Here is a 25,649-nt window from a genome sequence, read left to right on the forward strand (position 1 = left end):
CGCACTCTCTCTCTCTGTCCCTGTCTGTCTCTCTCTCCCCGCTTCTCCTCCCCCTTTCTCTTTCTCCCTTTACTTCTCTCTTCTCCTTTCTCTCCCCCTCTCTTGCTCATGCTCATATAACTACTGTATCTTTATAGAACCACAATTGCCTTTCACGCCGTCATTTTCTCTTCTGTTCAAGGGGACCACCCTCCTTTTTTGGGAGCAGTGTATCAATGTAGATAAGGTGAATAAAAAATAATAGCTAATATTTGTATAGTGCCTTTTATAGTTTACTGTGTACTTTCATACATCACTACATTATCTCATTTGGCCCGCACAGTACCACTGCACTGGTATTATTTTTGTATGCAATTTACAGATGATGAAAAGGCACTTCAGAGAGGTTCACCACTCATTAAAAGATACAGAGTTTCCAGGTCATCAGAGTCAGAGCATCTGTGATACTTCATTTAGACTACTGGTTTGGTAGTCACTTTTCCAACTTGAGACTATGGCTTGGATTAGCTTACATGACGTCATTATTTACCTGAGTTTTCTTCTTGGTGGCATGGAAAAACTATAAAACCATTTAGTTAATCTGATTTATTTTGGTTTTCCTTGATAAGAACACTTTTCACATGTACTTTAGCTATTTTTAATTCATTTCCCAACTGTATTTGAGATTTAAAAATCCTTATTGGCAAGAATTACCATTTAGTGACACTTACTACTTTTCTCTGTTGAAAATGTCTCATCTGAAGTAACTTTTAAAAGTTGTTGTTTTACCTTATAACTGAGCCACTACTTTTCCTTCTCCTTCCCCCAAGTTATAATTCCTTCACCATTGTTTTTTTTCCAAGATTACTTTGAGTATTTTAGTCTCTTTGCATATTCATATAAATTTTAGAATCAGCTTGTTAATTTCTACCCATGCACATGTGCACATATACACACACATACACACAGCCTACTCTGAATGTGTGAGATTTTGTTGAACCTGTAGTTCTCTCCAGATTTTACTATTGCTATCGAAGAAGCCAGAAGAGTACCTGAAATGTAAAAGCCCAAGGCAAAGCATCTGAGGGCAGGCATCCAGGGACTCCCCTGTTCAGTAGCAATTAATGAGGTTGGTTGTGACTTAGGAGGAGCTCATGTCAAGTCCCATCTTAGCAGTGGGAGGCTTCCAGCTCCACCAGCCTAACTGATGTGAACTTACCTGTCTGCTGTTTTTGAAGTAAGTTATTTACTATTCAGAATAGAAAGCAAGTGGTGCCTACCTGTTGAGAGTTTCCTACATTAACCGAGCGAGCATCTAAAGATGGTTCTCCTGTCCAGTCCTCTTCACTTACCTACCAAACAAGACCTCTGAGGTGAGCTAATGACTCAGATGGGAAAGAATTAGTTTTTTCTCAGTATCTTCTGCAGCCTGTTAATTATACTTCTATAGACATTAAAGTGAATAAGACCTTAAATCTGCTAGGAGGGCAGCCCGGATGGCTCAGCGGTTTAGCGCCGCCTTCAGCCCAGGGCCTGATCCTGGAGACCCGGGATCAAGTCCCACGTCAGGCTACCTGCATGGAGCCTGCTTCTCCCTCTGCCTGTGTCTCTGCCTCTCTCTCTCTTTCTCTCTGTGTGTCTGTAATGAATAAATAAATAAAATCTTAAAAAAAAATCTGCTGGGAAACTGCTTAATACCATTTCCCACTGTATTATAGGTTTGTACTTTAAAACCCACAAGAAATAAAAATACATGTGAACCAACAGACATGTAGAAAATTAAATACTTGTGACATTTTTATAAGTCTGCATGCGCATTTCTGCTGTAGAGCAATTATTTCTTCATGAAGCCCAAGGTATTTAGGTTCTTCTGGGTAGAAGATTTTTACCTAGATCTTGTAATTTTACAAAGAAAGCTTTCATTATTACAAGGCAAATTTATATGAGTGACTTCTACTGCATGAGTTTGGTAAAAGAAGAATAGTGTCTATTTATTTACTCAGATCCCTCTAGGAATTTTTATAAAATGGTACCTTAAAAAATACAATAATAATATCTCATGGGTTATTAAATCATAGAATTAGGGAGAAATAATTAGGTTGAGAAGGTGAAGGAGTTACTGAAAATAAATAGAAATGCTGTCCTTTTTGACCTGTTCATTGGATAAGTTACTTCATTTCTTCAACTCTCCAGCTTTGCTGGCTCTGCATGTACTATTTTATTCAGATTTACACCCTTCATTAACATTATTATGTAGATAGAGAACCCAGTCAGGGATTTTCCCTAAGATACTATCTCTGCCCATGATTCATCTGGTCAGATGGTAGGCGACCCTTCTTCAAGATGTAAATGCAGCTGAGCCTTTTCTGAGTCTGATTAGAGAATCAGTAGACGGATTTTCCTTGCTTCTGCCTTTGCTTGAGAGGGTCTTATGTGAACTAACTGCTCCCTGCTCTCAACCCAGTGGGGAGAAGTGCTATTTGATAATGCAGTGCACACTCCAACCTCAGTACTTAAGTCAGGTTCTTGTGTCACTTTAGGTCACCCAGAATTATTACTCATAGTGCCTCCATAACTTCACCCTTCACAGAGATGCCTTCATTCAGTTTCATTTTGCTGTGTCCTTTTATCTTCAGTGTATACAAGCACCATTATATAAATAATATTGTTGTAATTTTTTATAAGGCTGTTAGAAGGTTGACGGCTGTGCCTTTAAATATTCCAGGTGGTAAAATCTTTTTTATACTTTAGTATCAAGAAAAATTTGTCTTTTAGAGGATGAGGAAAGATTTACAGTTATTTTCTACTAACTCTAGCTACTATTTAAACAATTCTGTCAGTTTTGAGGCAGTGGTGGCATTAACAGTTTATGTGACTCTGTCCACAATAGAAAACACATTACCATTGAGATCTCAAAATATTGCTTATGTTCTTCACAACTTTGAAACTAGAATATTAATTGGTATTAGACCTGCCACTAGACATTCGTATTTAATACATTATTAAAGAAGCAAAGATATTACACCACAAATTTGTTTTTCAGTATTGTTTCAATATAATTCATTTCTTTTTTAGTCTTCATTGCTTTATTTTTTTAAAATTTTTTTAAATATAATTTTTTAAAAATTTATTTATGATAGTCACACACAGAGAGAGAGAGAGAGAGAGAGGCAGAGACACAGGCAGAGGGAGAAGCAGGCTCCATGCACCGGGAGCCCGACGTGGGATTCGATCCCGGGTCTCCAGGATCGCGCCCTGGGCCAAAGGCAGGCGCCAAACCGCTGCACCACCCAGGGTTCCCTGTTGCTTTATTTTATACATTTAAATGTATAAACATTTAAAAACATTGTTTAAAACATTGTTCTGAGTAGATGCCCATAGGCTCACAAGGTAGCCAGGGGTAGGGGTTCACAGCACCAAACACTGTTGCAAGCAGACTCCCTGATGGGTACAGGAGCCTCATGTGTCCTTCAGACCTGGTTCAGATGTTCCCTGTAGTGAAACCTGTTGAAGGGTCCCTTCCTGTGCTCATCTGGGCATTCTTGATGACTGCATTTTGGTCAGCTATGTCTCTCTTTCCTACCAGCCTTTAATCTATTTGAGAGAAGAGACTTTCTTATTCTTTTATTTTACTCTTCACCTAACAAGGTGCCTTACTTGTAATGAGCACTCAGTTATTGCTTATTTAAGTGCCACTTTTTTCACTCAGTGTCCATCCTTGCATTGCTTTTCCTCTTTGCAATACTTGCTAGCTGGTTCTTGGGTCTTTGGCTTAGAATTTACTGCCATAGTATACTCATCAGGTAAGCAGCAATGATTTCTTTCATCCTGTTTTGTCAACACTGGCTTTAAATTTCTTGGAATTAACCTATTTGATGTTGGCATGCCTTTAATGAGCCAGTCCAGGTATTAGGAACATAGTTAGACATCTTTTTTTTTTTTTCTTCAAGTATGATCATTTATTTCCACATCAGTAGAATCTTGGGAAAGTTAGAGCGCTATGTAATTAGGACTTATTTCTTTTCTAAGCCCAAACCTGACAGCAACATAGTGGGAAGAAAACTCTTGTACATTTAAACAATTGGATCCTATTATTTGTGTGCCCCTTAGGGGTGATGGGATGCGAGTATAGCAAAGAGTCCCAGAAAGATTTGTTGAAGGGTTTTGTTTTTGTTTTGTTGTTGTTCTTGTTTTTTTAAATAGAACCCCAAACCTGAGAAAATTTATCCATTTTTCTGAAACAACATGTCTTAGGAATCAATGATAGTTAAGTACAAAATAAAGGCACCTTTTTTGTTATCTCATGCCTGACCTAAATATAAGAAATACAAGTTAAGTCAGATGAAATTTTATAGCTAAATCTGTGTTATCATTCCACTTTACAAAGTGTTCATTTCAAGTCCTTCTTTTATCTTGTTTAACTGAAAGATAAATGATGAATGTTGTCTTTCTTAATATTTTGGCTTCTTTTTTTGAGCATATTGGTTAAGTAGACCTGACTGTGGATTGGTTGTTATTAAAATAATTTAGAAACTTGCAAGGACTCTTCGATTTTATTATATTTAGTGTTTCAATAATAATTAAAGAAATATATAATAGAAAGTACAGAGAAGTACATGAAAGAAGCAAATAAAATTCCATTACCTGGAGTCACATATGCTAGTGGTTTGGTATATTTTTTCTTAGTATTCTTTTTTCTTGGTTGTGTGTGTGATAAACCATCACAAATGATTAAAACAATGTTAAAACAATGACAGTTCTTTAGCTTGTGATTCTGTAGGTCATAGATTTGGGCTGGGCTCAGCTGGGTAGTTCTCCTATTCCAGGACAATTGCCTTATTCATGTATGGTCAGCTGCAGAACAGCTTACCTTTTCCTGTCAGGTTTCATGTCTAAGGCCTCAGCTCTGGTCCATGTGATCTTTTACCTACCAGTAGGATAACTTGAGTTTACTCACATGACAGAGTCTAGAGCCCCTAGAAAGAAACAGCAAAAGTGTGCCTCTTGAGCAAAGGCATTGAATTGGCATACTTTTGTTACATTCTTTCGGCCTAGGTAGGCTAAGGCATGAGGTAAGCCCAGATTTGAAGGGCAAGGAAATAGCGTCCAGCCCTTGATAGGAGGAGCTGCAAGGTCATTGAATAGATGTGAAAACAGGAAGGAGTGAAGATTTATGGGCATTTTTGCAATTTACCACAGTGTACGTATATGTGTCGTGTGTACGTACAGAAAAATGGACTGCATGTTGCAATTATACATCCTACATTTTTCATCTCCAGATAGGTTTCAAATCCAATTTGCTAATTGAACTCTGAGTAGACCAAGGAGAATTAATGCTTTCTTACCTGAGAAGTATCTCAATGGGTATGTGGAACAGAGAACGTGCTCAATAAGCCTGAAAAGATAGAAAATGTAACCTCTTTAGGCAAGTTCTTGAATTCCATTAGATCCATTTCCTGGTAGGTTTTATTTCTCCTCTGATTTCTGTCCAGATTTATTCTCCTCATTGATGATACAAAGGCACTCGAGATAGGAGAGCGCCTGCCTCTTGGCCTCATGTTAGCTTCTCATCATCTCTGAGTTCTTGGAAAAGGCCCTTGACTGTGTACCACAGCTACTTCATCTATTTAATGAAAATAACTATCTCACAGAGTTATTGGGAGAATTTAATTAACACAGGTATATGGACGTATGTTGGTAACTCTACATGTATAATTGTGTCCAAGAACTCTGATGCTTTTGTGAAATGTCTGTAACATTTTCTTAACATTTTCTCCCATCCTCAGCATTTCAAACTGACTCTAGCTTTATTTAAAAGAAAGTGTGCTTTTTTTCCCTTAAACCACTGTTTGTTCATTTCTGTTTATTTATTTATTTTTGTTCATTTCTGTTTAATGCATGTTGAAGGAAATTTAACTTTTACAGCCTTAGCCTGTGTACTAATCTTCAAAATACCATAGACATTTCTATAATTTGATGGAGGCTTTTGCATCATGTTTGTCTTCTTTGATCAGAAATGACAATGTTAACATCAATAGATTCTTAGGCTTTTCTGACAGGAAATGTTTTTGAGAATGTATAATCAGTTAAGGGCATGCTTATCAATAAATAAATTTTCCCTGCAAAAATAATCAGAAATCCTATCAAAATAGCACTATGGACAAAATCTCTTTTCCTTAGTACTCCCCATGAAATGGTCATGCCTGATGCTCATGGAAAGTTTTTTTAGATGAAGGTATTTACTTTGTGTGCTGACCATCTTTCCAAATAGCCAGTTTGCATAAATTTTAGGTCCTTAATATGAAAAAGGTCGTTGTAGTCTAGAGTCAACCTTTCTTCTGTCAAATTTGTATCACTTTTCTCTTCCCCTGGCTGACGACTTCTTTCCAGACCCTGCGTATTTTACCGTAAACCTTCTTTATTCCTTCCCTACCCACATATATGCCTACCCACCCCCAAGAAAGATGAACATCTTCCTAAACCTTCGCTCCCTTTTTTTTTCTTTTCCCCTTTCTGGGCTATGAATGATTAGAATTAGTCCTCTCCCATTTTGAAAATGTGTCTGTACCCATCCTCACAGTTTGTTCATTCATTTTTAAAAATTATGTGTTCTTTCAATCATTCATTCATTCATTTTTCATCCTGCAGCCACAGTGTTGTACGTGCTGTTCTGGGTACCGTGAAGAAAAGACTTGTAGGCGTGGCACCGATGCATGGGTTTTGTCCTGTTGTAGGAGGAACAGTCAGTGAAAGTGTCATTTGGGCAGGGCTTTAAGAGAGTTGCAAACAAAGTCTGTGGGAGGATTGAAGGTGGGGGAGGAGGCCTCCTTGTGCCTTCCTTCCTGAGGACCATAGCTTTGTGCCCATGTTTGGCAAGAGTTAGAATCAGAAGCAAAGGAGGTAAAGAGCAGGACAGTGATGGTTTGGGGCTGGATTCAGCCTTGTTATGTGAAATCAGGGTGCTGCAGTCATATACGCCAATTACTGCAGATGGCAGAGAAGAGTGGCGTATTAACCTGGGGCTAGGGCCTTAGGTAGGTATGTTCTCCACTTATAAACATGAAACCAGTTAACAATTGTTAAGAACCAATTGCCCATAAATCTAGGTAGTTTATGTACTTTACCCTGTTTTTATAGGAAACCTTTAATGTAAGTATTATCCCTTCTACAGATGAACAAACTGAGGCTGATAAAGGTTCAAGATCACAAGATCACGCAGCTAGTAAGTAGCAGAGCTTAGAATTAAAATCCAAACCATTTTTTCCTTTGAGGGTTAATTCCAATTTTAATAAAATATGCACAAAGGAACTAATAATACCATAGTAAAATATAGCACTTGCAGTCTTAAACAGGAGTGTTTTTAAGTCAGTTTGACAAAGAGGAATGTCTGCAGAAAGCACAGCCATTGTCACTCATGGCCACTGTGTATGGTCACACATGGTCAGCTGTGACCTGTACAGTCTTAAGTGGTTGTGGACCAAATGTTGGAGTTAGATACCTGCAGACTATGCTTTTTACTCATTTTCATTATGATATTTGAATTGTGTTCTTACTTTAAAAGGTTAGATGTATTTAAGGAGGTTGGGTAGAGAAATGAAACAGGCAACTAGGTAATTATTTCAGCAACTATAACATACTGTGGCCTAGCTATTAATGATTTTTACATCACAGGTGTCTGGCTGGCTTAATCAGAAGAACACACCACTCTTGATCTTGGGGTTGTGAGTTCAAGCACCATGTTGGAAGTCGAAATTACTAAAAAGAAAAAAAAAACTTAAAATCAAACAAATGATATGTGTGGAGAGTAGGAGACTCCTGTTTGACAGGTGCCAAGTGCCAGCTAGTAAATGTGGAAGAATTACCAGAGCAGCTGAAATCAGTATATCACCACCGTCACAGGAAAGATTGGATCAGGCACGACTCGTCAGTGGATGCTAAACCTAAGCAGATATGTAGGAACAGGATATTTGCATGGTATTAAAGGCTCTCTCACAAATTGCTTATTAGTTGTAAGGGAAAAAGGGGGATTATAATGTGGAGAAATTGAACTACAGTTTGTTTAGGATCAAAATTAACATCACCATTGAGAGGCAGACAGACATCATGGACCTCCAGATGTGATATCCTAAGAATACAACATTATCTGTGTGGTGTTCTATCCAGGAATGTATAGCTTGAATCTAATCATGAGGAAACATCAGGCAAATGCTGTATTAAAAAGGAGGGAGAGGGAGAATTGTATTCTTCAGGAGTATCACTTATGATCATAAAAAGACAAAGAATGGGTGTAGAAATGTTCCAGATTAGAAGGGGCTAAAGAGAAGTGGCAGCAAAGTACAGTACCTCCTGGATTTGCCCCTGAGAGCAGGGATGGGGTGGGGAGAGTTGGAGAAACCATGAAGATCATTATTGCCTCAGTTGACAGAATTAGAACATACATGGTTGATCTAAGTATCATATCCATGTTAGATTTACGAAAGTTAGTAACTGTACCATGGTTATGTGAAGGGAAATGCCTATTTTTAGAAAATACACAACTGACATATTTAGGAGTAAAAGCCGGTGATGTATGTAGCTTACTCTTAGATGATTCTGGGTGGACTGTTAATATTTATATAACAGACACACATACAATTTTTATATATGTAAATATACATGTATATAAAATAGAGACAGAATATGCAAAAATGGGGAAATAGGAAAATGTTAAAAATATTGATGATAACAATAGGTGAATCTAGGTAAAAGGTCAAGAATACATAGGTACAACTCATATACTTGTAACTTTTAGGTTTGAAATTATTCCCCAGTAAAAAGTTTAAAAATTAGAAATATATATCATGACCACATGAATTTTTTTTCTAAATAAATATATATTTTATTTTCCATCCCTACCTTTTATCTTTCTCCTGTTTCTTTTCTCTCCTTTTTCTGTGCCCCTTCTTTTAGAAGTCCAAGGCTGGCGAGAAGGGTATCTCTGTGGGGCAGACAGTCATCACCAAGCACCGGAACACCCGGTATTACAGCTGCAGAGTGATTGCTGTGACATCGCAGACCTTCTATGAGGTCGTGTTTGACGATGGCTCCTTCAGCAGAGACACATTCCCTGAGGATATAGTGGTGAGTCAATTCCTGGGGTTCCTGCTCCCCAGTTTATTTTTGTATAACTAAACTAGCTAAACCTTTCAACAGTCTTTCTTTTCTTTTCTTTTCTCTTTTCTTTTCTTTTCTTTTCTTTCTTTTCTTTCTTTCTTTTAAATATTTTATTTATTTATTCATGATAGACACACACACACACAGAGGCAGAGACACAGGCAGAGGGAGAAGCAGGCTCTATGCAAGGAGCCCGATGTGGGACTCGATCCCGGGTCTCCAGGATCACGCCCTGGCCTGCAGGCGGCGCCAAACCGCTGCGCCACCGGAGCTGCCCTCAGCAATCTTTCTTTTGGCTTTTGGAGTAACTCACTTCACTTAATATTCAATTCAAGTGTGCTTTTTGGCACTGCAAAGAAGTACTGTTTTCCAGGATGCTCTTAGAGCTCTTCATACTACATAGTAGTCATGAGAACTTAGACTCTTCTTCCCAAATTCTTTTAATTAAATGAAAAGTGTATGTGGCCAGGAAACATAAAATGCAAATTCACCAATTCTTTTCTATTACAGAACATGAGCATATTTGAATTCCTTTATTACTTCTTTTTCTTATTTAACTGGAAAATATGGCTTTTATTAATCTGACCTGACAGTGACGTCTGTAATCCAACAGAAACATCTGTGCATGTTTTGTATGGGAATAAAAAAAATGCTTTTTACATGGGAAAAATGCTGTGACTTTTACTGATCTTCTTAACTTGTCTGGTATAGATAGGGCAGCCTGGGTGGCTCAGTGGTTTAGCACTGCCTTTGGCCCAGGGCACAATCCTGGAGACCCTGGATAGAGTCCCACATTGGGCTCCCTGCATGGAGCCTGCTTCTCTCTCTCTGCCCGTGTCTCTGCCTCTCTCTCTCTGTGTGTCTCTTATGAATAAATAAATAAAAACCTTTAAAAAAAAAAACTGGTTCAGTATAGGATGCGTAGGTGTGTGCATATGTGTGTTTGTCCCCGTAGTTAACACCTTGGGAATGTGTCTCATGGGCTTGCTTTTTAATGGGAGATTTCAGAAGAAGAACACTTTCTACAAAAGGTTTTTTGAAACCAAGTTCAAATCATATCTGAGACTAGGGTTGGTCCAGCAGTCATCTTTTTATCCCTTTTGTAGTAAAAAGAAATGTCATTTTGGGGGAGCCAGGCCTCAAAAGATGTAGTTGTAACCTCTGTTTTATCCTGGGTCTGTTGATGTTTTGTTAGAAGGGTATTTCTTAATGACTCTTTAATAATTATGTGTTATGTGCAATTGATAATTAAATGTAACCATAGGAGATTTCTCATAAATATTTCTAGAATTTTGTTTTCCTGGGGCAAAAGTAAGATTGATTCGGTCAGCTTTGTTATCCTTACTCTCTGTGCCATTAAGAGACACAAATATGTAAACAAAATGACCTTATTTGAAAGATGTTAAAGCAAATGAATTTAAACAAATAAAAAATCCCAGGACTTGATTATACAACAAAAGGATGAATTATGTTTCTTCACGGAATTCTACCTGGAGCTTCCCTTTATTGCAGTGCCATTGCCATTGATAATCAGCAGCCTATTAACAAGCTCTCCTTGTTAGAATTAGTTATGTCTTGAAGCACTCAATCCACAGTTACTGAGTGCCTCCTGTGTGCCAACACTAGGTGCTGGGAAAGATAATGAGAACATGTGATTCCTGCTCAGTCTAGGGGGTGGCGGGCTGTAAATGGGTGCTTTCTATACCATGTGAGAAATGCAATAAATGAACCAAAATCAAGTTACTACCTGTTGGGTCCAGAAGAATGGACTCCATAGGATTAGTAAGGGTTGACTCAGACACATCCCACAGGCCAGGACTGCATCAAGAACATGTTGTGTTTGAATTGATTTCATCCTCATAGCCCTACATGGTAAGCACTGCTATAATTTACATTTTGCTGCTGAGGAAACAGGCATCAAGAGATAAATAGTTTCCCCAAGGTCACATATAGTTAATCAGTGTCAGAAAGAGTATTCAAACCCAGGATCTGGCTCCAGAGCCTCTGTTCTTAACCCCTGGGAAGAAAGGAGAAAGGATGTGTGAGGGCAAGAATGCAAGACACCAAGACCTTGGCTTTCAGCCCTGTGCAGGTACATGCTCACTTCAGAATTAGTCTCCTTTAGTGCAAACTGTGACCAGTGAGCTGGCAGGGTCGAGGAGACTGCTGGGCGTTGTGGGGTTGGATGGCATGGCAGACTCCTGAACACGAGTCCCCAGCCTGAGCAAATAGGTCTTTAGCCATGACAGTGTTTAATGAATCCTAAATTCCCTTTCACTTCACAAGTCTCCACATACCCAGCCAGTTGTGAGCTTTCCTAAAATGTCTTTAGCTTGTATATTGGAAAAGAATGTCTGTGATCCTGGAAGTTTTTTGCAATTCTAAAAAGTCTCTCTTTTGACACCTTCTGTTTCCTCTCTCTGTGAACCCCATACAAAGATGACTTTAAGTATGTGAGGGTGTGTGGGTGTTGTGAGAAGAACACAGGCCCTAAAATTCATAGGATTGTTCAGAAGCCCTTGCTTTTAAGTCAGTAAGAATGAAGAAGCAAAATTCTTTACAGCTTGATTAACTATTACTTGGCATATCTCATAAGGATTTGAGGTTTAGCAGCAAGTGGTGCATGAGTGGTCACAGCCTTGGAGGGAGGTGGGGAGAGCACATGCATGTGCCTGAATTTGTGTGAATGATAATTTCTGCAGGCAAAAATGAAATATTATCATCTGTGAACAGGTCTTCTTTCTTTCATCTGATCTTTTCGAACCAGTAGGGTTTGTGTGTTTATATTTGATATAATAAGTATATTAAAAGTGTGTATGTATACATCTTAAAAGTGTATATATATTAAGATTGTGTGTGTATGTATATATGTCGTATATATATGATATTTAAAAATTTTTGTATTTAAATTCAATTTAGTTAACAAATAGTGTATTACTAGTTTCAGGGGTAGAATTTAGTGATGCATCAGTTGCATATAATACCCAGTGCTCATTACATCACATTCCCTCCTTAATGTCCATCACCAAATCACTCCATCCCCCCATCCCCCTCCCCTCTCCAGCAGCCCTCAGTTTGTTTCTGAGAGTTAAGAGTCTCTTATGATTTGTCTCCGATTTTCTTATTTTATTTTTCCTTCCCTTCCCTTGTGTTCATCTGTTTTGTTTCTTAAATTGCCCATATAAGTGATATATGATTTTTTTTAAATAAAGAATTGGCCTATGTGATTATGGAGGCTGCAAGGGCCCAAGATCTGCAGCTGGTAAGCTGGAGACCCAGGAGAGCTGATGGTGTGTTCTGAGTCCCAAGTCCAAAGGCCTAAGAACCAGGAGAGCTGATGATGTAGTTTCAGTCCTGGAGCCTGCAGGCCTGGGGTCCATGGAGAGTGGATGTTTCATTTCAAGTGTGAAGGCAGGAAAAGCCAAGTTCCAGCTCCAAGCCAGTCAGACAGGAGGAATTCCCTCCTATTTGGGGAGTAGGGGGGTCTTTTCGATTCAGCCTTAACTTTTTTTTAAAGATTTTATTTATTTATTCATGAGAGACACAAAGAGAGAGGCAGAGACACAGGCAGAGAGAGTAGCAGGCTCCACGCAGAGAGCCTGATGTGGGACTGGATCCCAGGACTCCAGGGTTATGCCCCAGGCCAAAGGCAGGCATTCAACCACTGAGCCACCCAGGTGTCCCTTGATTCAGCCCTTAATTGATTGGATGAGGCCCATCCAAACTAGGGAGAGTAGTCTGCTTTACTCAATCTATCAATTCAAATATTAAATCAATCTAAAAACACCTTCACAGACTCACCCAGAATAATGTTTGACTAAAGATTCTTCGTCACCTTGTCACAGGAGAAGCTCTGATTTTATGGCAGAATGTAGTTTCCTTCTATATAAAGTAGCCACATTGTTTTGGTTGGTTTGTAGCACTCTGTAGATCCACCGCATTAGCCATATACTTTGTCTTGGTCATCATCTAGGCTTCCAACATAGCTAAGTCATAGATTTTATAAGGCAAACTTTTAAAATTTAAAGGATTATCAAGGATTGGTTGGGTTCTGTGTTTCTCACTGAAATTGATGAAAGCTGCATGATTAAGTGCCCGTGTAGTGTAGTATGTCAACTAGACCAGTTTGAGATGGGAAACTTGATATGTTTTAAAATATAATGTAGTATATAATGAAGTATACATATAAATTATACTTATTCCTGTATATGATATAATGTAAATATACCCACAGCACCATTTTTCAGGCCATTAGTTGCCGCAGTCATCCCACCTCTACTTTTGATCTCCGTCTACACCAGAACTGTCTTCTGGTAGGGATCCTGCCTGGTGTTTTACTGGGGAGTTTCATCAGGAGATAAGAAAAAATGTAATTGGTTCATTGCTGTCTCCACATCTTGCAGATGGTGGCAGAACAATTATTTGGTGGAAATACCAAATACATTCCACATTCCTCAGAGAAATTAGCTGATATACCTGTGGCATCTGACACTGGGGTACAAAATGATTTTTTCTTCTGTTTGTCTGTAACTCTAATCCACACAATGTGCTTATCAGGTGTGAATGCCTCTGGAAAGGCTCTTTCATCAAATGCAGTCCGACATCAGTCTTACTGGCTACTGAAGAACTGGCTTCTCTAAGCTGTGGGTACTTGCTACCTAAAGTAGCTGTAAGGGTACAGCACAATTTCAGCTTTTTAACTTTGAAAATCAAATTGAGAAAATGAAGTTTAATCATCCCAAGCTATTTATTTATTGCATGACATGAATGTAGTCCCTTATGTGGCCTGAGGCTTTAGTAAAGAAAGTCCCTCTGTTGTGGAATCATTGATAAACACAACAGAAGAGAAACCTCCAATGCAGGCTGGCCATTTTTGAAAATAAACTTGCTAGGCATCAAAATGCCTGTGCTAGGATTATGTAACTAGAGAGTATTTGGAACAGTAGGGAGAAGCATTCTTTGGACTACTAGGAAATTTCTTTCCCTACCTAGGCACTTTATCTCTGTGATATCTAGAAAAATGTCCAAAATTTTTCTTCTCAACAATACACCTGCAGAATATGTGTATCAGCCCAGTTAAACTCAGTATGCAATCTGTAGCTGTCAAGGGAAGTAATAAAAGATGTATTGCTACATACCTCCATCTGTCAGTCTGAAATTGTGACACACTTCCTGATGAATTTTTTTGTCTCCTCCTATTTTGATGGGAGTGAAAGTTACCCATTTGAGAGAACACAATGAGTACAGTGATTCCAGGACCTCCTTTTAGCTGCTCCTAAAACCTGGGTTTCTTCTAACATGCCCAGGTTGTCATTAGAGTGATGGCTGCTTCCTTTCGTCTGAGCTCATTTCGAGGGAGGAGGGTGGTGTGGCAAGATCTAGATAGCTTTAGGACGAGCACTTAACATTCACCACTGGGTGTGAGAAGAGAAACAGGACCATTTAGAAATTTGACAGCGAGAGTCCATCACTGAAATTTCCATGAGGACTTGCTACATTTTTCAGCCTCTGTTGAAATGTGAAATAAGCACAAGAACTATACTCTTCAGGATTCTAGGGATGGATTGTCTGGCCTTTCGTTTTTGTGGGGGGTGCCATGCAAACTCAAGTTCTTAGAACTCATTTTTTTTTTCTCAATTTGCCTATTAAGGCAAATTGCTTCAACTTTCAAACCTCAGTTTTTCCCACTAAAAAAGGAATAATAGTTTTTACTTTCTGGAATTACTGAAAAAACCTGACACAGTTGGCACAAAACCAAATTTTGTAGGATATTAACTTAAATCTGTAGAACATTTTTCGTTTTCCTTTTTCCTTCCCATTTAGTTTATGCTGTCTTTTTCTGGTCTTGGTGAAATTCAGTTAGAAAGGATGTTAGGAGGAATAGAATTCTCTTCCTACTCATTAGTTAAATGAGTGCTCGTACATGTGATATTTCACTGAGTCAGCTTACCATTTCCATTGCTGTAAAGCAGTCTTAGCATCTTCAGACTTTATAATAACCTAATTCTCTACATTTATGCTTGTATTTTTCTGGGTGTTTAAAGTGTTGTTTCAGTGGCTTTTTATAACAAACCCTGAAGTTCCAAAGTAAGTTCAGGTTCATTTCACAGATGTGATACTTGCCAGGTCACAAAACAAAACAAAACAAAACAAAACCAAAAAAAAACCTTTGAAAAAGCTATGTCCACACTTCCCAAACTAGGTGGTGATGTAGTTAGGTCCAGAATGCAGGTTGTCCTCCTGCATCCCATTGCTTAGTGCTTCCATGCCTTGGGGCACCTTTCTAGGATGTCTGCTCTGTGACATAGCATACCTGTGGTAGAGCCCCTTGGACCTCCTTGGATAGGCCTGGTGTGGGAGCTGTCAGTAATCAGCATCCCACAGGCGCCACTTGGAAAAAGTAGGTGTAAGGGTGACCTGAATGTTCTAGAGGCAGAAGAGAATATTTGAAGGAGTTTGTTAAACTTTTTAGTTCCCAGAAACATTTTATGCTATGGATCCTGGGAAGCATTTTCAAATTCATATTGGCTCCTAGATTTTAAGGTTCTCTGGATTTTTGAGTCAGGTGGAAATCTTGCCCCATCTCAGACCATCTAGGTTATGTTTGCTCCAGATTGATGCCCCTTACCTCTCTCTTCCTTTGACAGTCTTTGGTTCTTCTAGATAGAGGAAATTTGCCAGCGACATCTCTGAGAACTTTGGTTGGTTTGGGATTCCTGCAGATATGGTCCACATGGCATTTAACTGTTCAGGAATGGTACCCTTAGTTCTCTTTCTGGAACCAAGTTGCTGAGAGTATGAGGTGAAAGCTTTGCCAAATTTCCATTAACTTTTACTCCTTCAGGAAGCCTTTAATAAATGTTGTAAAAGAATATGTTATTAATTGGATTTTAATCTGTTTGATTTAAAGTTTACTTTTCAATAAATAAATAAATAAACAAATAAATAAAGTTTATTTTTCAAAGTCTTCAAATTCAACTGACAAACTAACTTATAAATTTAGTAATTTTTGCATAAAAAATAAATGCAAACTCACTTGTTCCCTTGTATTATTTATATAATACATACATTTGACAGGTAAAATCCTAACCATTTTAAATTTAAGTAATCAAATTTCCTTGGACATCTTTTTTTTAATTAAAGATTTTATTTATTTATTTGAGAGAGAGCAAGAGAGATCACATAGAGAGAGGGAAAAGCAGACTCTTTGCTGAGCAGAGAGCCCAATGAGGGCTTGATCCCAGGACCCAGAAAGCATTACCTGAACCGAAGGCAGATACTCAACTGACTGAGCTACCCAGGGACCCCTTTTCTTGGCCATTTTAACATGATTATAGATTCAATATAAATGACTCTTACAAATGTTGTGATTTTTGTAAGCACTTAATGTCCACAACTAATTAATCAGGCATTAGCTTAGTAGTTCATATTCTCCTAGGTATTTCAAACATCTCCAAAAAACAACACATAAAACAGTTCAATATTTACAAATAAACTACTACACCTTTATAAAAATGGTTTGTAATGGAGAGCTTGTATTTAAACACAATTTAAAATAAATAAATAAATAAATAAATAAACAAACAAACAAACAAACACAATTTAACTGATAGGTAAGTAAATAGAATCTACCCAACTGAGGGGGAATATTACTGTATTGGCTAGGAGTTTAGAAAAAATAATCAAAGAACTTCAAGGCCATTCTGAGGAATCGAGTGTGGCTGTACTTTTGAAGACTAAACCCACAGTTGCTGGGCAGGGGCTCCTAATTAAAGACAGCTTTCATCTGTTGATTAGCTCTCTAAATGGACTCCAAGTGAACTGTCTAAATAAACGGTCTCACCTTAGTGGGGGTACGTACTTAACAGGCCCTGCTATTTTTTTCACTTGTGTAATTCTCATGTGGCTTTTTGTATGAGAGCCTGGGCACACCAATGGAACGTTGAAGCCCTTGTTTGAGTTGGACTCCCTTTCTCTTTTATAAATTGTATGTATCTCATTGACTACAGTTCTGCAGCCATCATATTGACAGCTTCCATTTAGCACTGGTGATCCTCTGAAGAAAAAAGTGTGTTATCACCCTGATATTTCATGTAGGAGATTAACTAGTTGCCCTGAAGGCACAATGTCAGTTACATTTTCCTTCAAATATATACTTCTTTCACTTGACAGTGTTTCTCTTATTTCTCTTTTGGTAATTATCTCAAGGTGATTGGTTTGGGAACTTATTCCCAGGAGACAGATTCCTGGTATTTCCTTCCCATCCTTTTCTTTCTAAAGGGGCTCAAGGTATAGAACATCTCATCTTCAGTCTAACAAAGTCAAAATAACTACCTTGAACTTGAGGGCAATGTTATTAATTTCCAGGACTTCCCCATCTCTTCTCAGCTCAGACCTTAAGCCCAAGAGTGTCCGGCACTATGAATCAAATCCACCCTGTGTTTGGGAATATCCAATTATATCATTCATTCTTTTTGACTTACTTGTTCAGCACTGTGCTAGGCACCATGGGGAATTCAAAGATGTATCAACCTAGGTGCTAGGTGTAGGAGTAGTCCTGGGTATTCTGGAGGCAAAATAAAATACCCAAGTGGGTCTGAAATACTGAGAAAAAAGTTGTTCCCAGAAACATTTCATACTATGGGATTCTGGGAACCTCCTCAATTTTCAAGTCAGGTGGCCATGCAGACAGTACAGTGGCAGAGACCAGGTTGATAAAGAGGCCTTACCTCTTATTAGTGAGGCCACTTCAGCTTTGGGAATTCATGCCCCATCCCATTCTAGCCCATTTGTGTTAATTTGTTCATCACTGATGCCCCTTACATCTCCTCCCTCCAACCAGGAGCTGATCTGAAAGATTTTAAAAGAAAAATACCCAGTAAAGTTATTGTTAAGTTCTGAGATGGAAGCAATCATGATGGGCTAGAGTGTTGAGGAAGTTACACAGGGGAGGAGAGAGATGAGCTGGGTTACTAACTTTTAAGAGGTCTTTTATATCTTAGACACAAGTTCTTTGTTAGATATTTTACATTTTTTTTTCACCTGGCCTAAATTTCATTTTATGAATATAACTTTTTGTTTATGCATTTGCTGGTTGATGGACATTGGATTACTTCTAGTTTGAAGCTATTATGAATAATATTGCTATAAATATTTGTTTTCAAGCCTTTGTATAGATGTGTGTTTTCATTTCTCTGGGATAAATATTTAGAGGTAAGATTATTGAGTTGTATGATGAGTATATGTTTAGCTTTATAAGAACCTGCCAAACTTTTCCAAAGTGGCTGTACCACTTTGTAGTCCCACCAGCAATATCTGAAGTTATAGTTTCTCTAAATCCTCACCTACACTTGGTATTCTCGGTCTTTGGATAGAACTATTCCAGTGGGTATGTAGTAGGATCTCAATGTGATTTTAGTTTTTATTTCCTTAGTGACTAATGATTTTGAGCATCTTTTTAAGTGCTTATTTGGCATTCAGACATCATCTTTTTTGAAAGGCCTATTCAAATATTTCACTTTTTTTATTACATTGTAAGGTGTTTTTTTATATTCTACATATGAATCTTTTGTCAGATGTGATTTACAAAAAAATTCTTCCAGTTTGTGTCTTGCCTTTACTTTCTTAATAGTGTCTGCAGAGCAAAAGTTTTAAATTTTGATAAAACCCAGTTTATCATCAGTTTGTTCTTTACAGATGATGTTTTTGGTGTCCTGTATTAAGAAATCTATGGCTAATATAAGGTCACAAAGATTTTTCTCTTAGATTCTCTTCTAGAAATTTTATAGTTTTAGGTTTTACATTTAGAACTATGATCCGTTCTGAGTTCATTTTTGTGTGTGGTGTGAGGTCAGAATTCAAGTTCTGTAAACTCCCAAGTTCTGGGAACAACCATGCAACCTAACTTAATGAATTCCTGTAAGGATTAAATGAGAGAAAGTCTATAATCATTATGGTGCAGCACCTTACACATAGTAGGTGCTCAGAAATGTAGTTCCTTTCTGCTTCTTGCCTTAACTTTCTCAAAATTGTGCTACAGAAGGGAAAAACCCATACCAGCTGTTTCTTTTAATGTTCTGAACTTCTAGAATGCCATATGACCAGATCTACTTAATATCAAGAATATTTTGGACATGCGTATTATATACGACTTTAAAAATTTAATTTCAACATAATTTTTATATTTTAGAGAGAGCATAAAATATCAAACAGTGGTTCCTTCCATGATGAGATTTTAAATATGACTGTGCTTAGATCTAAACAATACTTGATATATTTTAGATCAGTGTTTCAAAACAGGGCATATTTTATTTTTCCAAAGAAAGAAGGAAGGGAAGAAGAAAAAATTTTTGTTAGCAATGTAATGGAAATTAATGAAATGCTTACTTAAAGAAGAAATTAAACTCCAAGTTTTCCATTTTAACTTGAACTCGTTTGTCATAGTACTTATCCAAGTTTGATATATGACATTCATTAGGCTTTGAGTTTTAAAAACAAGGATTATGTCTGTTTGAATTACTTTATTCTCAGTACAGGACCTGGTTTATAGTAAGATAATAAATAGTTGTTGAATTAAGGACCAAATAATATTAATAGCCAATACGTATTCAAGTACTAAGTTTATTATTCCAAGTCATACCTTAGACAATTAGTGTGTTATTTTAAAATCCATAGTCAATGTTAAGAATTGTTTTTAAGGGCAGCCCCGGTGGCGCAACGGTTTAGCACCGCCTGCAGCCCAGGGCGTGATCCTGGAGACCCTGGATCGAGTCCCGAGTCGGGCTCTCTGCGTGGAGTCTGCTTCTCCCTCTGCCTGTGTCTCTGCCTGTCTCTCTCTCTCTCTCTGCATCTCTATGAAAAATAAATAAAAAATCTTAAAAAAAAAAAAAGAATGGTTTTTAAATTTGAGTCAACTTTTATGTTGTAACTTTCATGTCCTTTCCAGGTAAAGATTATTCAGTCCTTAGAGGAGAGCTGTACTCCAGCAGTAGTCCCTGCAAAAACCCAAGCCTGGGGATCCCTGGGTGGCGCAGCGGTTTAGCGCCTGCCTTCAGCCCAGGGCGCAATCCTGGAGTCCCAGGATCGAGTCCCGCGTCGGGCTCCCTGCATGGAGCCTGCTTCTCCTTCTGCCTGTCTCTCTCTCTCTCTATCATGAATAAATAATAAATAAAATCTTTAAAAAAAAAAAAAAACCCAAGCCTTTAGTGTTTGGGCTTCCATATATGATTTCTTTGAAGAAAGAAGTCTCTAGCCCTGAAAAAATTTGAAACCACTGGTTCAGATGAAGTAAATTTTATGTTCTGTGAAAAAGGGCTAAGAGAACCATGGCATTAATGCAGCTGCTGTTACCTGTGTCTACCAGAGAGCAGGACTATTGGGAAATGTCTCTAGTGGTCCTAACAGGCTGCCTGCCCCATGAATATTCAGCTCCAAACTGTGAATATCAGTGACATCATTTCTAAATCTTAGAGTAGGGCTGAATTGACTTCCATTTAATAGAAAATATAAACACATAATGAAAATTCTTCATTTCTTTTAATAAATATGTGGCCAGTTGTCACTGTTGCTTCACATCATAGTATCAGAATGTCACCATTCATTATTGACCTTCTATTCCTCCTTAAATAAAAATGGCACACTAGCTGTTTATGATGCAAGGTTTCAAACTTTAAAAATTTTTCCTTGCTCTAACTTCCATTTTGATCTCAAACCTTGATACTGACCCTACATATGGTATGATCATGCATGCTTTATAAATGCCTTAAATTTTCTGGAACCGACCCTTCCTATAACACAGTGGTAAGCACAACGTTCTGCATACATTTTCTGAAATGTACAGCTAACACTGAGAGCTTCCTGAGGCAAATAGTCAACTGGGGGATTCCTATTTACAAGCCCCTTTACGTTATCTTTCACCTTTAGCCAACCGCAGGTGCTAACACACTGGGATATAGCACATAAATTGGTATCACATCCCAGAAGATATTGAGCTCATATATCAACAGAGTTTATGTTCCTATATGACCATGGGGTTTAAATTATTTTAGTAATAGAGTAAACTTAGATTATTATTTGACAATAAGTCAGTACTTATCCAGAAGTCAATGCTATCTATTTATTGATGAACTGACACTGCTCTCAATTTATTATTTCCTTTTCACACCTTAGTTGAAAGAGGTTAGCTGATTTTCATGGGTGAGAGAGAATAAGTAATAAATCTTGCCTCGTTTTACTAAGCAAATGATATTTTGAGGTTAGAGTATGTGGGTTTACCCTTATATTTTAGATCATGTTTATACTGATACTTTAGGGAGAGGAAAAATGATGTAAGGAGAGAGAATAGAGTGTGTTTTTCCTTCAGTTTCTAATCTTTTCCTCAGAGAATGTTCTCCACTGAGAAGTGAATGGAAAACTTGGAAGCTGTGACCTGCTATAATATTTGTTGGTTGCATGTGTTTCTGCAGATCAGCTGCCTTGTACCATCTGATTTCTTGGCTTCTGTAGGTTAGAGGATGTTATGTTTGCAAGTTTCCTATGGTTTAGATGTTTTATCCAGTACCATTAAACATAAATGTTATAATAGCACAATGTGTTATATAATGTTTTATACATGGCTTTTCAGATGCAAGCAGGGTTTTCCAACAGTAATTAATGCTGATGTGATCGGTGCCTGAAAAAGATGCCTTCTGCAGATTGATGGCTAACAACTCAGTTAAAAGGGAAGAGGGTTGTTATTATGCATATTTCTAGTAGTATAGTTATAATATATTTATAGGCTACTGTTTTTAAAACATGCCTTTTATTTACCCTTTTTAGCCTTTAATTAAGAATAATCTGACCTAATGATTCATTTTGTGATACCTCCTTTTGGGGGGAGTAAAAGATATGATTTAATCTTCTAAAGTTTACTTCATTTATACCGTAAAGGTAATGACTAGCACAAAACAAGTCCGGCTGTGGTGGTTGCATTCTACACAGCCAATATCTGCACCCTGTTGAAATAGTGACTATAAGAGAGCTGTTGAGAGAATGTAAACGTGAGCACCATTGACAGTGAGATTCTGTAATGAGATAAGACATATCCTGTGGAGATTATCTCATCATTCAAACAGCCTTTTACCAAGCTGCTAATAGTAATCTTTATAACTTTGCTTCCTCTTCTTACTAGATATTTTGTTCCTTTCCTGGGCGAGGAATTTTTAAAGTGATTTGTGTATGAAATTTAATACTTAATTTTAAAATTTATTTCACTACTAGTAAACTCCTCCCCCCTTTTTATTAAAGATTATTTATTTATTTATTCATGAGAGACACAGAGAGAGAGGCAGACAGGCAAAGGGAGAAGCAGGCTCCATGCAGGAAGCCTGACATGGGACTTGATCCCAGGTCTCCAGGACCACACCCTGAACCAAAGGCAGCACCAAACCGCTGAGCCACCCAGGCTACCCCCCTTTTTAATTTAGACAGAAAACTCTATCCCATGTCATTAGTTGTGTTTCTGTGGAATTTTGTTTCACGTTATGTTTTGCTTTTGTTTTTCTATGAAGTTGAAAGGGCAAATATCTAACCAGTGTCTGTAAGTGGGTCCCCTCCAGGGGAAGACTAATGAGGATGGGGAGACAATTTTGTTGGTGCTCCAGCACTTTTTCTTCTCCAGGTGTGAGGGGCTTATGTGGATGTGGAAGGCTGGTGCTCCCCCAGGAGGCCCCTTTTCTTACAGAGAAGGAACTCCTACAGGGCCAGGCCTTTGATTAGCCGCATCTGGATACTTGCATACGGTGATTTATGGATTCCCTAGTCAAGGAATATCTTACTCTTCAGTAAGTGGTAGCCTTACCATAAAGATATGTTTATAGTGAGCTTCTATTACATACCAGTCATTTTGCTGGCCCAGGAAACATGATGGTGGTAAGAAATGAAATTAAAATGGTTTTTGCTCTTATCAAATTTACCATCTAGAGGGAAAGAGTAACATAGAACAGTCCCACTAATAAAAATGTACTTAAAATTGAGATGAGCCATGGGATGATAGGATTATAATCCTATAGGAATATGTAACCAAAAATACCTAATACAGATTGGTGATCAGTACATTAAGTAGACAAAGGACAGAGGTTGAGTATACCAAACAAAGTATGCACAAAAGCTGTTGTAGGAAGGAGGATGGCCTACTCAGGTCATTGAGAGGTAAATGATGAGCTTTAGAGAAGGAGGAAAGGACCAGACTAGGTTAGGTTTTGAAAAGTATGTTGTAAGATTGGGTCTTTATTCTAAGAGCAGGGAGAAGCCATTGATGTTCTTAAGCAGAATTCTACATGAAGAAATTGTTACAAAGTATTTTCTTTTGCTAGAGTGGAGAAGAAGCATTGGAGATGCTGGAAGGCCAGTTAGGAGAGCGTTTCAGTAGATCAAACAAGAAATGATGTAACTTGGACTAAATTAGGATCAGTGGAAGATTTGGAAAAGGACTCAGTGGTGACCTGATACTGGGGCTGAGGAAGAAAAGAGTCAAAGGTGATCCCCAGGGTTCTGACTTGCTTAGCCCAATGGAAGGTTACAGCTGTCCAGGAATGTTGGAAGAAGTCCAAGTTTTAGGGCCAAGATTATGAGTTCACACTTGCAAGATCCCTGGTTTGCATAGCCTAGGTTTTTTTTTTGGGGGGGGGGGGGCTTTGTTTGCCTCAGCGTTGAAGAGATACTGAGTAAAAAGGCTGTGTGCCACAGTGTGAGGACAAACATTGTATATTTTAGAAATGGTGTGGTCAGGCACTTCCATTTTCCTCTCTCAGTGAACACATTGTCTCATGCACACATACACACAATTACCTCTGTCTTGCCCATTTGATAAAACAGTGGATGTTTGCCCAAGTCATTCTTCAACCTGACAATGTGGCCACCAAAATTGATGTCATGTTTACCTTTATGGTAAAGGGCAAAAATGATACAGAAACATTTAAATTGTGCATAAGTGCACATATATAGACTTTGACCTCACTGTAGATATCATCCTAACTTTTCTTAATCCACAGCTCCATTCTGCACTCATTTACCTGATTTTGCTTCCTCCAACCACTGTTCTCTGTGAATGTAGCCTGGGTACTCCCTCTTCCAATTCTGGAACTTTTCGGTCCCTTTGCCTTCAGTGGCTGTGCCTCTTTTCCCCAGGGCTCTCACATTATGAACCAGTGTAAGGATGATGCAGCTGCTGTGTGCCCTGGGAATAGCTCTCATTTTCTGAAGGAGATGGACTGCATGGCCTTCTAGAATCTTGAACATCCCTCATTTTTTAGAGGGGAAAGGATCAGTGATTTACATTAGCAGACAAAATATGTTTGGTTGTCAGTAATAAGAGTTAGCAGCTAATATTTAACAATCACATATGCACAGTGTTTTGTATAATGTACACATGGTTGGCTAAAGTTCAAGAAATACAGAAGAATATGAAAAGAAAAGTACAAGTCTATACAGCACCCCACATCTAGGTACAGCCCCACTTACTGTATATCCTCCCAGGATTTTTAAAATGCATATACAAGCTTTATGAGTGTGTACGTACATGTAGATTTTTGTTTGAGTGCACTAGGCATAATATTGACTTGATAAAGCTAGGAATTGCATCCAACAGACTATTCATATTACTGCTAATTGGTTGTTAGTGATGGATTTTAAAACCATTTCCTGGAAAGCCATCTCCTTTTCTCTCCCTCTACTTCCATATGTACTTTTTTACAGTATCATTTCTGGGGTTTTACCCACACTCATTCCCTCTTAGTTTAACCTATAAAAGCCAGGCACAGCTGTTGTGGTACCAGCATCATATCCACTGACTCCCTCTTTCAGATGCCCATATACCTCGTAATATACCATATACCTCCTCCCTTTGGCATATTTTTGGTTCACGGTTGCCACTACTTGCAAATCTACATCAGTTCAAATCTGTGGGTGTATGTTTCAAGGAAAGTAACAAAGATGCTAAACAAAACTTTAAGAGTTTTTTGGGTAGGAGATTGAAAAAAAGACTGTATCATAATTGAAATATTAATTGACTGCTCCAGTGTTCATTAAGCAAGTCAGATGTTAGCAAGAATCAGGCCTCAAATAAAGATTAGTAGCCAGCATGAAAAGAACAAAGAGGTTCCCAATTCAAAGGTTTGTTAACTATCAGAAGAGGGCACAACAGAAGCCTCAGTGTAATGCTGAACCAGGCATTCCAGGCTTGAGTATGATCAGTAAAACTAAATTCACTGACCGTTTCTAATGTGTTTTTAAGTCTTTGGATTAAAAGCTCTCTTTTGGATAAATCTGACAATAGTGTGTTATCTATATATCATTTTTATTCTTGTCTGGGAAGGTAAAAACAGCAAAATTCTCCCAAATTTCACATTAAGATTATTTTGATTTGACAGTCTTTTGACAACACAAGAATCGTTTGGGGAGTTTGTGAAATTTCTGACTTCCCTTTAAGGGTAATAGTGTTGAGTAAATAGATTGATTCATTATCCTCTCCTCAGCCATCT

The 25,649-nt window shown here is 38.0% G+C and overlaps 1 protein-coding gene and 1 long non-coding RNA gene across 16 annotated transcripts in view; one reads left to right on the plus strand and one right to left on the minus strand.

Moving 5' to 3' along the window:
* Nucleotides 1-9,021, minus strand: part of LOC102151810 — a 50,945-nt gene extending 41,924 nt beyond the window's left edge. For all 9 annotated transcript variants that reach the window (XR_005366754.1, XR_005366746.1, XR_005366747.1 and 6 more), the window contains exons 1-2: nt 8,875-9,021; nt 5,325-5,374 (exon numbers count right to left, since the gene is read on the minus strand). This is a non-coding gene — a long non-coding RNA (uncharacterized LOC102151810). The remainder of the gene's footprint in view (nt 1-5,324; nt 5,375-8,874) is intronic.
* The window catches only part of KDM4C (lysine demethylase 4C), a 410,759-nt gene that overhangs the window by 362,224 nt on the left and 22,886 nt on the right, over nt 1-25,649 (plus strand). For 5 of the 7 annotated variants that reach the window (XR_005366745.1, XM_038552331.1, XM_038552333.1 and 2 more), the window contains 2 exons: nt 7,151-7,201; nt 8,929-9,099. Coding sequence is in view for 6 of the 7 variants with exons in the window: in XM_038552331.1 (XP_038408259.1) it covers nt 7,151-7,201; nt 8,929-9,099 (222 nt within the window). In the remaining variant the exon portion in view is untranslated. Of the gene's footprint in view, nt 1-7,150; nt 7,202-8,928; nt 9,100-20,077; nt 20,245-25,649 lie in introns of those variants that run through there. The other 2 variants (XM_038552332.1, XM_038552330.1) reach the window with 2 other exon arrangements.

Source organism: Canis lupus, chromosome 11 (assembly GCF_011100685.1).
Source record: "Canis lupus familiaris isolate Mischka breed German Shepherd chromosome 11, alternate assembly UU_Cfam_GSD_1.0, whole genome shotgun sequence".
NCBI classification, from domain to species: Eukaryota; Metazoa; Chordata; class Mammalia; order Carnivora; family Canidae; genus Canis; species Canis lupus.